This window comes from Triplophysa dalaica, chromosome 11 (genome assembly GCF_015846415.1).
Source record: "Triplophysa dalaica isolate WHDGS20190420 chromosome 11, ASM1584641v1, whole genome shotgun sequence".
Lineage (NCBI taxonomy): Eukaryota > Metazoa > Chordata > Actinopteri > Cypriniformes > Nemacheilidae > Triplophysa > Triplophysa dalaica.
In genome coordinates this window covers 9784986-9799709 of record NC_079552.1, presented here as the reverse complement: position 1 = coordinate 9799709, position 14724 = coordinate 9784986, and the positions used below count along the sequence as shown (strand labels likewise).

The 14724-nt window shown below is 37.2% G+C and overlaps 1 protein-coding gene across 3 annotated transcripts in view; it reads right to left on the bottom strand.

Moving 5' to 3' along the window:
- Positions 1-81: 81 nt before the first annotated feature.
- kcnq5a (potassium voltage-gated channel, KQT-like subfamily, member 5a) overlaps positions 82-14724 on the bottom strand; it is a 93689-nt gene continuing 79046 nt past the window's right edge. The window contains exons 9-16 of one of the 3 annotated variants that reach the window (XM_056761146.1): positions 13262-13288; positions 10811-11031; positions 8321-8429; positions 7142-7273; positions 6803-6913; positions 5114-5215; positions 3483-3612; positions 82-3403 (exon numbers count right to left, since the gene is read on the bottom strand). In XM_056761146.1, the coding sequence (XP_056617124.1) occupies positions 2336-3403; positions 3483-3612; positions 5114-5215; positions 6803-6913; positions 7142-7273; positions 8321-8429; positions 10811-11031; positions 13262-13288 (1900 nt within the window). In that variant the 3' untranslated portion in view covers positions 82-2335. The remainder of the gene's footprint in view (positions 3404-3482; positions 3613-5113; positions 5216-6802; positions 6914-7141; positions 7274-8320; positions 8430-10810; positions 11032-13261; positions 13289-14724) is intronic. The other 2 variants (XM_056761147.1, XM_056761148.1) reach the window with 2 other exon arrangements.

The following is a 14724-nucleotide window of genomic DNA, read 5'->3' as shown; positions in this document are numbered from 1 at the left end:
AGAGGACTGGGCTGAGTTTCAAGTTTCAAGTCTCTTGTTTATTTAAGTATTATAATGATCATAAATTTTCATTTTGCATTTTTCAATCCCATGAGCATCAACTCTGTGCACAATGATGAAATGATTCTCAATGACAGAGAACGCTTACATTATCAAGCATGTTTATTAAGGCCAGTTTCTGTGTAATAAATTATTTGATCAAGTAGTAAATCAAAGAAACGTTGCTCAAACTGACAGACGCTCTAAGTTCACAGCCAAACAGAGAATGTGCAATTATCGAAACACAAACATAATTTCAATAAGAGTTAAAGATAAAAGTGCTCTTATGAATACAGAAGTTTTATGAATGTTTAATAAAATGCAAAAAGGCACCGTAAACATTCAATTACAAATGAAAGAAAACGTTCAGAAAAGTAGCAATTGTAATATTTCTGTGTTACAAAGACAAAAAAAATCTGTACAACCTTTTTCTGCAATTCAAGCATGAATTAGTTCCACAGCTCTCGGCATTTTCTTAGCTCGAATTTCAGATGACTATATCATTCAAATTGACTCTAAAACATTATAAGCATCTCGTCTATGCCTGGATTATGAATCATATTTAAAGCATATTCATTTAAAAACAATTCATCACATTTGCAGGTTTCCTTTTCACATCCGGGGTCTCATTTATTAACGTTGCGTATACGCACAAATGGGGAATCATACAATTATGATTTAAATTTGTATTTTAGGTGAGTGACACCACTATTTAATAATGCGGTTTTAATGAGGTGTTCATGATCAGTCTAAATGCTGTTAATATATAAACGCTGAAGAGACCTTCGTTGGCTTTAATCTTATTATAAGAATAATAATTATTAATAATAATCATTCATTTATAAATCGTAGTGAATCTTATGTGTGGCCATTGTGATTTCGTTACGGAGATAATGGATGGGATCGGGGGTTTGCCAGTCTGATTAATATACAAATAAGTATCATAAGGTGCTTTGCAATGACCATCTATGGGTAAAAGTGGGCGTGTACAGGGCGGGTTATGAGGCTGATTACGTAAGCAATCTTGCAGGTGATCTGTGATTTATAAAGCGAATATTGCTTTCAGGTGTGCGTTCGCACGGTTTTCTAAATCATACAATTTTAGTAAGGGGATACGCAGTTTTATAAATGAGACCCCTGAACAGTTGTGCTTTCATTTGTACAGTGCCAAAAACATCCTTAATGTGAACCTCAGATGCTTTAAACAAAACAAAATAAAATTAAAACAGATAATTATGAATATCATTCTACATACACATAACGATATACAAGTTACATTCTAATTATACAGACAGCGTTTTAAAGAAACCACTCATTGTACCGTTCAGAAGCATGGAACGTAACAGGTTACAAAGCTGAGGTTTAGGTATAAGATACTGTATGATTGCTACAGATGTTAAAAACTAATATAAAATAAAACACAAATTAAATATCGCTGCTGTTCCAGCAGAAACACTTTGTTATGACTTTCTACTTAACACAAAATAATTATTTCATTTCTTATTAAACAAATGCGGGTCACTAAGCAATAAACAATTGTAAGTTATGATATTGCAACTGTTGATTTATTGAGTTAATAAAAGGGATATGATCTGTTCCTCATATTTCACATTTTAGCAGCCAAACGTCCACATGAAAACTTTGGAATAAGAAAATCTCTGAAATCTTTGTCTTCACAAAACTAAATTTAAACCAAACAAAACCCTTCCATGAAGCATTCAAATACTAAACCCTCAAAATTTTGAGCATATAGTTAAATTAAGAAAATACACTCTGTGTAGGCTACAGTGTGAAGATGCATTTGGTCTCTGTTCTTTTATTTGACGTTTCTTGCAAACCCTGCTGATTGGCTGAGGTTTGCATAGTAGGATTAACGTTTTCAAAACTAACCATCTGGTTTTCTGCTCTCCCTCCCATAATCCTCAACACATGCAATGAGTGGATTGTAAAACATTCAGAAGGAAGTGAAATTTCTGAGCAATATGAGTGCATACACACACTTCCAAACCTGCTTTTGGATTTAAACATGCCGTTCCCATGCGAGTCCGAAAGAAGAGCTCATTTAGGACCATAACCTTAAATGCTTCTTCTCCATCAGTTTCCCACTGATACAAATCTATTTTTTTTGACGAACTGTTCATGCATTGATATGTACGTATAAACATAACGTATGACCATCGTGTCTTTTTTCTGTGAAAATTAGAAAAGATGCAGAGTGAATTGGACACTCCATTTCCTTTGGGAAAAAAGCACACAGGGGACACAAGGTTGTGTCCATTCTCCACATTCTCCGGGTTTATTCTAAGCAGACGTGAGTCCGGTTATTGGACTCCGGGCTATCTCTTGGTCCGGCCTGACTGGGATGTGACCCGCTGGCTCCAGTCTGCAGCAGTTCTGAGGAGGTCATTTCGGTGCTTTGTTGGTGATGGAGGAGGTAGTGGTCACCCTCCATGGTGTCCATCTCTTTATCATTGATGAACAGCTCTGTATCGCCCCAGTCGGTCAGCGGCTCCCGGTCACTGGATTCGTTGTTGCTACTTCCACTGCTCCGAGCAGATAAGCTGGGGTGGCAGTCCCCAGCAGACGGCAGCATGAGGTTCTGAGCAGAGAGAGACTTACCTAGCCCGCGCCCGACTTGCAGCGAGGTGGTTGCTGGAGAAGACATTAGCCCCATAGGATCGATTTCGAGGCTTAAGGGTCTCCTCCAGGACCCCTCTTCCTTGGAGCTACGCTCTGGCTTGTTCCTCAGCTGTACCATGCCTTCCATATTATCGGCCTCTCCGTCTAACCTAACCTCGGTTTGGGTACTCAGCAGGCAAGAGTTTGGGCACTCCGCCCAGCTCTCCTGTAACGTTTCTGGGATAAGGCTAGTGGGCCTGCACTGAGGCGCGGAAACCAAAGGCGGGAGCTGAAGGGTGGTTGAGGTCGAATGGACGGTGGGCACAGGCCTGGTCAGCTCAGGGAATCTCTGGTGGCTTCTAGAAAGGTTATTGGGGGTGAGGATGGGAGGTGGGGACGCTGGGTAAAAACAGTCAGGGCTGGAGGGTTGATTGTTGAGTAGGGGGGAAGGTGAGAAGGAGGAGGCCGAAGGCGTGTAACCTGTACCCAGGTTAAGTTCACTGGGGGTCAAGGCAAGATGCAGGCCACGGTGCAGGTTACTGCTTCCAGAGTGAGACACGCCGTTAGCCGTAAGCTGAGAAGAGGAGGATAAATCTTTACTGTGGATGGAGCTTTGGTAGTCAGAGGTTTGATCCAGCTCAAATAGAGGCAAGGCAGATAGACCCAGCATTGAGGAGGACCCTTTCTGCAACACCTGACGGTATATATCCAGCAAAGAGTCGAGCTTGGACTCAATGGATTGCACCTATATTATATGAAATAATAACAAAAGTTACTCAAAAGTCAAGCGTGTATGTTTTTTGACCATCACGTTCATGACTTACTTGTCTCTCCACTTTGCAGACACGGCCAAGCATACTCATGTCATGCTCCAGAGCTTCGCCCTCTGGGAGGATTTTCTCTCGGCCTCTCCTGTCTACAGAAATCTGGCCCTTTCCCAGTATCTGATCCACCCTATGACACATAAGAAGTCACCGTGAGCCTAAATAAGAACATGTTTTTTATTATAAGCTCCAGGACAGCAGGACAAAACCTGATTCTGGTTAGTGGATGAGAAATTGTTAAGGAATTAAGTTAAGTGCATCGACATCCTCAGCCATCTTTTTCTATGTTACTGTACACAGGGGGCAGAAAAAAGTGTCTGTCAGTGAATTTCTGTAAATTATGATCATTATGATTTCAAATGAAGAAAATAATATGTACATGTCACTTGCTCTCTCAGCAATGCTTTCTTGATTTAAAGGGATAGTTCACCTTCTTATCATTTCAAACCTGTATGCCTTCTTTCTTTAGCAAGACACAAAATATATTTTGAAGAATGTTGGTAACAGAAAGCCTCCAGACAATAGAAGTCAATGGGCACCAATGTTTTAAAAAATATATATTTTGTGTTTTGCAGAAGAAATAAAATCACATAAGTTAAAAATGATAACACGGTGAGTAAATGTGACCCTGGACAACAACCAGTATTATGGGTCAATTTTCCGAAATTTAGATTTTTACATAATCTGAAAGCAGAATCAATGTGAGTTCTATTGATATATGAGTTGTTAGAGTAGGACGATATCTGGCTGAGATACAACCTTTTAAAACTCAGGATTTTGAATGTGCAAAAAAATAAAAAGTTTTTATATATTTAAGGTAGGACATTTACAAAAATCTTCATGGAACATGATTTTTACTTAATATTCTAAAGTTTTTTTGTCATAAAAAAAATAGATAATCTTGACCCATAAAACGTACTTTTGTATTTTACTAAAAATGTGCCCGTGCTGCTTAAGACTGGTTTTGTGATCCTGGGTCACAAATGACGACATAACTTTAATTTTGAAGGTGAACTATTCCTTTAATATATTCAATCTACTGTACCAACCAGTATAAATGTGTCTTTTAAAAATCTTAGCATACTGAACAGTATATACTGTCTGTGTCATTTTGCCTGTGAATACAGTGTTGATATTCTCCTATGGACAATTCCTAGAAGACTTTTATTTATAAATGTGCCTATCTGAAAATATTTTGTCAGGTGTTAGAAAAAGTATATTAGGATTCATTGCTTCTCTAAATTTGTCATGCAAGAGCAGTTCAATTAAATCAACAGCAATCACGAATATTACATTAATTAGACAAACCAATCAGAGCGTTTGCTAAACAATCTCCTTGGATGAAGATATTAGTCGAAGAGTCCAATGATGAAAATTATGTGGTGCTCTAGTCTAAATACAACCCAAAAAGAGATCTGTGATCATGATCACAGAAACAACTGAGATGAATTGTGCACATAGAATTTGATAAGTAGTATTTTCGATTGACCAACATATGGCAAATGAACCACTAGAATATGTACGTATGCTGTGCAGGTACATCATTGGACCCCATGTACAGTATCAACTGATTCAGGTAAGCACAGTATAGACTCAAAACCCCATTCCCCTGCCTTCTACAGGCCTCTGACCCCAAGCTCTTCTTCCTGCTTTGGTTGTAATACATGTGTAGAGAGGGAGAAGAAAGGTTCCTGGCTTTGGAGCTCAGATGTGGACCCACTGCTGTAGCAAGTCTGGATGAAAAACACACATTGGGGTCACATACATTTTTAAAGATGTGTTGTTAAAGAAGGGAAGAAGAAATATCGCCGAAGAGAAGATGTTTATAGAGCTCTAGTACAGAGTACATGCGATCTGCCAAGTCATGTATATGATCACAGAAAACTGTGAATTATAGTTTAAAGCAATAGTTCATAGAAAAAAAGAAAATACTGCAATAATATAAATACTCAAATTTAATTTAAAATCAGTATAAATGAATTTTTTCTGACATATGGATCACATCCTTATGGTTCATTTGCATCCCTTTTGAAGCTTGAAATCTCTAGTCCCTATTTCAGAGTATCTGAAGGTCTCTGAGAGTTAGATTTAAGCATTTTCAGACCTTTTTAATACCGTGCAGAATGAAATTTAAGACCAATTTCATAGCAACAAATTTGCACATCCCCTTGGCTAAAGCTTGAACTTCTCTCCATGTTGAAATGTCCAGTCCACCCCCTGCGTGTTATTTGTTAGTTGGTTCCGCCTATGTGGTTCTGCGGGACAAATAGACGCACATGATTTTAAAGCAAAAATAAAAAATCTTCTTTACGGTGTCGGTTCGACTGCATTTCCTAAGAAAAGTGGATTTAAGACATTTTAATGCTAATTAAGGCCTTATTTTGACATTACGGAATGTAAGACTTTGTAAGACATTTTATGGATCCACGGACACCCTGCTATTTAGTTTAACTGCACAGAAAGAATCTTTTTCATTTGTTTCATTGAAAGTCATTAATTAATATTTGATGATGATAACTAAATCATTCCTTAAAAACTGTTTTCATTCTTGCTTTTTCAACATCTTAAACATTGATTTAAAGTCAGTCATTAAAAGCAGGGTGTCCGATTTCTCATAGCCGATGTTGATGTTCAAATCACCAAAACAAACACACCCCTACCCCCATCTTTCGCTTTCGTCAGCGCTCGGCTCGACTAATGTCCGTCCTGTGCACTGTGCACCTAACTGCTGATTGGCTACAAGGTTGTTTTTGTACTCAGCCCGGCTCAGTTGTCTTAAACGTAATTCGGACATCGGTTACCCCGCCTTTAAGGTTAAATTTCAGATATTTAAGACCAACTGTAAGTTAGAGATTGTTAGAAAGTTAATTGTGAATCTCTTTTAATAAGACAAGGCATTCCATGCTTCTGTTCCATGCTCAACAAAATATTTTACTAACTGTATTAAGCTTTGGGACACAAACCCAAACATTCAGGAAAGCAGAAAGGAATCAATCTTAAAGTCTGCAATCTGCATCACAGTCATCTTGTCTACGATTTTGCCAACCTTGTTAAAAAGTTAGAGAGTTCTGTAAGCTGAAAAGCAGAGGAATGGATTTATTGGACAGAGTCAAGGACATGAGGCTGTGGGTCAGTCACACGTCAAGCACCTATAGTCTAGCACTTGTGCCCAAATTTCAATGCTCTTCAAAAACTACACCTGTTTAAATGTTCAAACCAATTTATAGTATTAAAGTGTAAAGATGACTGGGGATTCGGACACACAGCCTCAGCCATTGTCTCTGAAGTGTGAATGTGTTGTGGATTGTGGGTCAGCTGACCCAGAGGCAGAGTGTTTCTTCTTGGCCTGGCTGTAATACAAGTGCAGGGAGGGAGAAGAAAAGGTCTTGGCTTTGCCGCTCAGGGTCTGAGGACCCACAATGGTATCCAACCTGAATGAAAGAGTGCAGACACAAACATGTAGAAGTAGAATGTGTGGATATCAATATATATCAGCCATATATATTTGTGTATATGTATGACTGTATATTTGTGTGTTGGTGTGCATTATGTTAAAAATGTAGATTACAAACTATATATTTATAACTTTTATATCTCAAATAGTAAAAACTGAAACATGTATATGTAAATGAATTTCAGAGGTGCTGCTAAATTCTCACCTAGTCTGGAGACTCTTGATACGACACAACATATCCAGGTGACCAGCAGAGTATTGCTCAATCACATCCTTCACATCATATGGCCGCAGCGTCTCCTTAAACTTCTTCTTGGCCACATGGAATTTCATTATCCTATCAGGAGTGAAAGAAAAGGATTTGGATTAGGAATGAGTATACAGCACTACACTGAAAAAGAGGACGATGAAATAGAGATTATGAGACACTAAAATAAAAAGTGTTAAGGCTTCAGACCATCTGTTTTTTTTCAATCAGATATGGAGAAGCGTTTTGTAAATTATAGAAATGAAAGACCTGGATTTCTGTGAGTTTGCCCATAACCACTAGAGGGCAGTGATAAGTCACAAGTCGAAGCAGCAATAAGTGTCCAAAAAATAAGATCAGATTGACAACAGCTAATAAAAATATTACTCTAGTAAGGTGTATACTCAAGTCAAGCCATGTGGGGTGGAAGACATCAACTGTGTAAAAATAAGTTATACCAGAGGCAGGTCAACCAAACTGAAACTTAACCCATTACATGACTGACATATTGGAGAATTAACGCAAAACTGCAAATATTGACTAATCTAAGTGATCTCTGTAACATCGTCCCTGTCTGTTTTTCTTCATCTCACAGGTGTACACAATGTCAGATGAGCTGGTTTGTAAGCAGCACTGGCTGTGAGCATTTCCATCCGACACCCTGGGAAAGCAAAGAGGGAAAATTCTCAGCCCCCTGCCCCCTGGGAGACCCTAATGGTTAGGGGAGTGAAATTGAACGGAGCCACCTGAAGCAACAATCAGGAGAGAGAGAGAGAGAGAGAGTGATGACGGCCTAATGTGATAAAACCAAGCAGGGTGAAAAAAGTATGTGTTGAACCCCTGTGAACTACGGTGTGAATCCCTCAAACCTCCACTGGGGAATCTAAAAATCATTATCCAAACTGTAGCAACACAATGCATTTGTCTGCCACACAGCTAATCGCATGTACGATATCTACTAGAACAGACAATAGATTTAATAGATTTTGAGGATGTGATGTTATTTTGATTTAAAAATTATGGATCAGAATGTCATATAGAGTAAGAATTCGGAGCAATGAGATTTCTGGGACACCTTTTGCAACGGCCCATATTGTAACAAAATGTGATCTTCCACCAGGGTGTTTAAAAACTCACCTGATGGCCCTGATGACTGCCTTCAGTGGAGCAGACAGATCTTCCACAGTCACATCACAATGACATCCCTTCTCATCGAAAGCATCATCTGCTCCAAAATTGGTTTCGGCTATTATAGAGAAAGGAAACAGAGAAAGATTCTTATTAAATCAAAACTAGGCTGAAGGGAAGAGAAAGCCAGTCACCGATCAAAAGAGTAATGATACAACACAGCATTCAGAAATCTTTCCTTGACCCCTTCACCCAGAACACAGGCCACACTGTAAGAAGGTGCCTATTGAAGCACCACATCATGTCAATAGGCAGCAAAACAGATTTTCATCAAAAGCTTTTTTATTCCCAGTCCTGATTCACAATTATTTGATTTCCACTAAATATCTGTGTAAAACGTCGAATTGTGAATTGAAAAGAAAGTTTTTAGGACTGTTTCAATTCTTTAATTTAAGTCATATGCAATGCCGATAAACCAGCAGTTTACCCAACAAAAAATGACATGCCACAGATAATAGGCAGAGAAACACAAACTGCTTTTAAAATGTATAACAAAGCACTTTCTCCCCTTTAACAGTGACTTACAAGCTTTATAGTCTGTTTTAGATCTATGATGTGGGGTATTTAGAAGGACATAAAGGCAGTATGTTAGCACAGTTGGTCTGGGAACCACCATTTTAGGTTAATGGGCTTCACACAGAGCTGAAGTCCCTCAGATGGTTCTTTGTACCTTTGCAAAATCCTGAACAGAGCTATTTTGTAGATATTTATTCAATAGGAAATGAAAAAAAACCAACAAACAGGAAGCAGCGATCAGATGCAATATCCGTTTTTTTAGCTTGCTTCAATTTTATTCCTCTGAGATCAGAAGCAACATGTCTATGTCTTTTGCCAGAAACATGACTTCTTCATTGATTAATTTATACACCTTTACTCTTAATGTATACCTTAGTAACTCAGTTACCTCAGTAACTTAACATATTACTCCTATACTGGAACAATTGCATTTGCTCCCGGTTAAATACCGCATTGATTTTTAAACTCTTCTTTTTGCCTACTAAAACCCTTAATAATCATGCTACTTCATACTTTTCAGATCTGCTCCATAACTATACCCCGACTCTTACTTTAAGATCATCTACTGCACATACTTTTGTTCCTCTTCGAGTTCACACAACGTCTTTTGGGTCCAGCTCTTTTAGTCATGCCGCTCCACACCTTTGGAACTTGTAACCCCCAGACGTTCGGGAAAGTAATATGTTTCCAATTTTAGATCTGGTCTTAAAACTTACCTGTTTAGGCAGGCTTTTCGATGATTATATCACTTGTTTAGGGTTATTTATGGTCTTAATGATAATGTTTTATTTCATTTTAATGTTTATGATTACTTTGATTTATGTCGGTAAGATCATTATGTTGTATTAATGGTTTTATGGATTGTTGTTCTATTCATTGTACGGTGTCCTTGAGTGTCTATTAAGGCGCCTTGAAATAAATTAACAATAATAATAATAATGTATTTTCACAATGGTTACACTGTTATCTTTATTTTATATTTTTAATAGATAATTGAGACTAAGATTCTTCAACACAACTGAGAACTTCATCAAATCTCCAGAGCCATTAAAAGAACAATCATTTTTTTTATCTTACTACTACATCTTACTACGGTGGCCGGGATGGGCAAAACAATACAACAAATTGCAAAACTAAAAACAAAGCCAAAAGTTAATTATTTAATTATTTAGTGTATGTTAAAAAAAAATTAAATGCTTATTCATTAAATAACCTTAAGTAATATATAAATTAGAGAAATTAACTGTTACATTTTAATCATTATTTTAATATGTAATACTGAAAAAGATTTGATTAAGTTAATATGACGGATCATTTTTGTTTTATTTACTAAGCCCAAGAATTATGTCTTTAGAGTATGCTGTAGTTAATTTGATTATGATATTTTAATGCCAACATTCAAATAGCGGTATCTAATATTGTATCTAGAATATAGTTTTGCAAGAATTACCAATCTGTCTCAATGTTTTATTTCCTCATGGGACCATGGCCTTATCAGTTATTCCTCTCTAATGTGCAAGATTCTGTCAATACTGAATATCTTCTTATAAACAATGCCTATTATTTCAGCTTTTTTTACTGCCTTGAGGGGAGTTCTGGGGATAGAAGCATAAGCTGAGGTTACAGGATCCTCTGGAGAGACCAACTGCAGCTAATATTGTTTATAAATCCTGCTTTTATGGAGAAGTCTACAATATCAATAACAAGTAGTAGAAACAGGAAACTAGCCTCCACAACATTGTTTATAAAACAAGATCAAACATTCAAACATTTTCATGCCGTTCAAATTGTAGTAATTTCTTATTCATGGTTGAGTCAGTAAAACAATGGTTCTATGATAGCTCAAAAATGGCTTCTGTTAATAAAGTTATAATGAAATAAGGCACAACTGAATGGTTTGTCCAGTTAGAAGAAAAGGTTCACCTTCAGCTGTTGTGCGCGACTGGCTCTTGAGTCTAAGAGACGGGCGAAAGCGAGTCCGATCATTAAAGCTCCAACTCTTCTGGACCTTAGCTGGACTGCTGCCCTCTACACCCGCCTCTGTGCCGGGAGAGCGCCGGTCATTCACCGACATCTGCCTGCTCTTCATGCTTTGACCGCGAGGACTGGCCATGCGCACACGCTCCCGAAAACTAAGCTTTTGGCTGCAGGAAAGGAAAAGAGGGGTTGGAGATAAATGGAAGAGGAGTAGGAAGGAGTGAATGAGAAGGGATAAAACAGATATAACAACAAAACAATTTTGAATTGAGAAAAAGAGGTATTTAACTAAAGGCTGTCTTGTTTCTCAAGTCTTTAGTGGATTTCTCCAGTACAGAACACCTTTTTTCATGCTTTTAAGGCATAATTTACAATCTTCTCTTGGATATTCTTTTATACCCAAGCCAGAAATACTATCCCGAACTAGGCTTGCATCAAAAGTACTATCATGCAAGACAATCGCCATTCCAAGGTTGCTACCAATCAGCAAGCATTTAACTATTAAAAGACCACCCTCTGGCCACCCTACTTCCATTGGTACCGGTGTAAAAACCTTACAACTGCTGTCTTCTAGGTCTACGGTGTTATATATAATCTGTTAATGAACAGAACAATTATAAACCAGGAGAACACTCCTTTCAAGACCATTCCAAAATCTGGATTTCTATATCATGCTATACTGTGCTGTACGTTCATGCCTGGGAGTTTGTGAGTGTATGAATAAGGAAGAAATTACATATAACAGGGCATTGGGATTAAGATAGGCGTAAAGGCGTAAAACATAATGCTATAGTTTAATTCTAGCTGTATTAAATCAGGTTTCATGCACATGCAACATACAAGCTCACAAATAGTTTTATACTAAACGCCATTTTTTTAAATAAAAATCACAATTAAATGCATAGAGCAATTTTTGTGAAAAAATTGAGAATTATTATTCAAGTCACAACATTACAGTGGGAAATTACAACTTCGACATAACATAACAAAAACTGTTGGTGTAATCTTATGTTTTGATTGAATTTCTGCTTTCTGTAAATGTTTGGTGAGGTGTATTGCAAGTATACCAGACTTTAAAACATAAAGGAGGTTCTAAATGTCATACAAGTCTGTAGACATGACTAGTTTTTCAATTGAAATTGTCATTCTTAATAAAATAACCACAGCATCTATCACTCAACAGATTTTTTTTAAAACGGCTCAATTGAATCCCTCAGGCATCAGGCATCGAAGTAGGCAGCACCCTTTATATTTAGACTCTTTGTGGGGTCTGAGAGGGGACGGGGTTATCTGAGGTAACCACCACCATCGGTCATGCATGAGATTAGTCAGCATTCACATTGGTCATATTGCTGGAGCAGTGGGGGATGCTGGGTACCTATATTTCCGTGTGGTATACCTCCTGAAGAGCCTCTGTCTATTACTATGACCCTTACTAAGGAAATGAGGGAGACAGATGGCAGATGAGTTAGTCAGACCGTGAGGAGAAACAAGTTCTTTAAGTGGAAGAATGACATGGATGGTATAAAACAGAAACGGAAAACTTGCCGTAAAATGAAGCAAAACGCAACCAAACACGGTTAAATAAAGTTTCATTAGTTTCGTCTCAATCTAAACCACACACAAAAACACTGTCGCACAAGAACTAAACTATATAAACAAGTTGTAAAACATGTTAACAAGCCAACTCTGCTATGACCAACTTTCTTGGATTTACTTTCAATTATAAATTAACTTCAACCAGTCAAAACAATTGATTAAACTGTACAAACATCCTCATTTTTTGCCCAAAAACAAAGCTCCATAAGCTTTGTAAAAATAATTCACAGCAAAGCTGTTTATTGTAACGCCTTTGCAATTTGAAGGTTACTTTTCCAACACATTTAATGACACATTTGCCAAACACTGAGGCTTTTGTAATAGTAAATGACTTAGTTTAAATCTGAGTGCTGGTGCTGTGCTCTTCTAATAAATTATATAAAACAGGCAAACAACCAATTACAACAAAAAAGCTGAGGGTAGAAAAAAATGGTTTGAGCAACAAGCTCCCTTTCAGCTGAAATTACTGGAAAAATACACAAACGCTGCAAATCTGCCTGACAACAAACATCTAACTACATTACAGCCTTACAAATGTTTCTTTTGTACACAAAACTGATAACTACTAAACTGACTTTAGTATTCATTTTAATAGAAACTGTAAACAAATCTTCCATCAGTCATATGGCAAACAATGATAATGAATGATAAAGCAAGACATGTGACATGCCATGACAAGTGAATGAATGTACTGAATTCTGCTCCCTAGTTATTGTTGATCTACAGTAACACAATTGATTCTGAAGTATAGTGAAACATTCCAGACACAAGGGTGATGTAGATACGAGAGTAACAAACCTGCTGATGGTTTCCCCCTGGTCTTTCCTACAGGTGTTAGTTAAAAACATAGAGAGAAAAGAGGCCAGATATTAATACTTCACATGAATGACAGCAACTAATAAGGAAACTACAGATTAGGAAAAATATACTGAGCATTTCATTCAAAGAATGAAACCCATCAATATATTTCTCTTCAGTGTCACACACAATATATTAAAAAAGCAAACACAAACGTTATTAGTAAGAAAAAATGTACAGTCATTTCTAAGACGGGTATCAAGCAGACATGCCAGCTAAGAGCAATGCACAGTCAAGCTTTAGCAGAGGGGGCACATTGTTGGGATGAGCTGGGGGTTGTTGTTGTCGGGGTGTTCTGGGTGAAATTACAGCAGAGCTGGTGAACGGTCTGAATATAACACCTCATCCATTTTTTTCAGAGCATTATTTATGTGTCTTCAGGTGCTTGTCTACAAAAGGTCTGGGCTTCTGTTGGGTTTGATTTATTTGTTCTGGGCAGCACGGAGGAAATTCAGTTAACTGCTGAATTCACACCAGGAAGCAGGTGTGGGGTTTATGACTCTCATCCAAGCCGAAATTTGATGAAAACCCCCCAAAAATTATGAAAGCCTGTGTTTACTACAGGGAAACCCACATGTTATTCTGGGTCATTACTAGTAAATGTTACTGTAACTTTAAATAATTCTCACTCCTAAGATATAACTTTTTAGGTCATCTTGAATTGAAACAGTTTTAACAAGCCAATAAAATAACACTCCAGTGAAGACTACAAGATCCATTTATTTCACTGTAAAATGTAATTGACCTCCACTATGGTCATCCATCCTTCTGCAAAGACATCTCATCAATGACCACAACACAGTCTGTGACCTAAAACAATACATCTTCATTCTATCCATCACTGAGAGGGAAGTTGTGTGAACCTGACTTAAGTGTGAATACAGTCTGTGATTTATAAGCAACTATAGAACTATATAAGTGTGTTATAGAACTATATAAGAGTCAAACAGCTATAAAACATTTACTGCAATTTCAGGTTTTCAAATCTTCACATAGTCAGAACAAATTGATTTATTTGTTTCTATCTCTTTTAATAACGCAGAAAGTTAGAGATAGTAACTAAAATTGTGATGGTTGCTCAAATCAAGAAAATAAACTTAAAAGTTTACTTTTTTACTTTCTAAATACTTTTTGAAAAACACAGTCTTTAGCTTTCACACAAGTTTGCGTTTTAAGTCAAAATTTTACACAGTACCAAACTTACAGGAATAGTTCACACAAAAATACAAATTCTGTCATTATTTACTCACTCTCGAGTTGTTTCAAATCTGTATAAATGTCTTTGTTCTGATGAACACAGAGAAAGATATTTGGAAGAATGCTTGTGACCAAACAGTTTTTGGCCACCATTGACTATACCAAAAAGTTATTTGTAAATGTCTTTGTTCTGTTGAACACAAAAT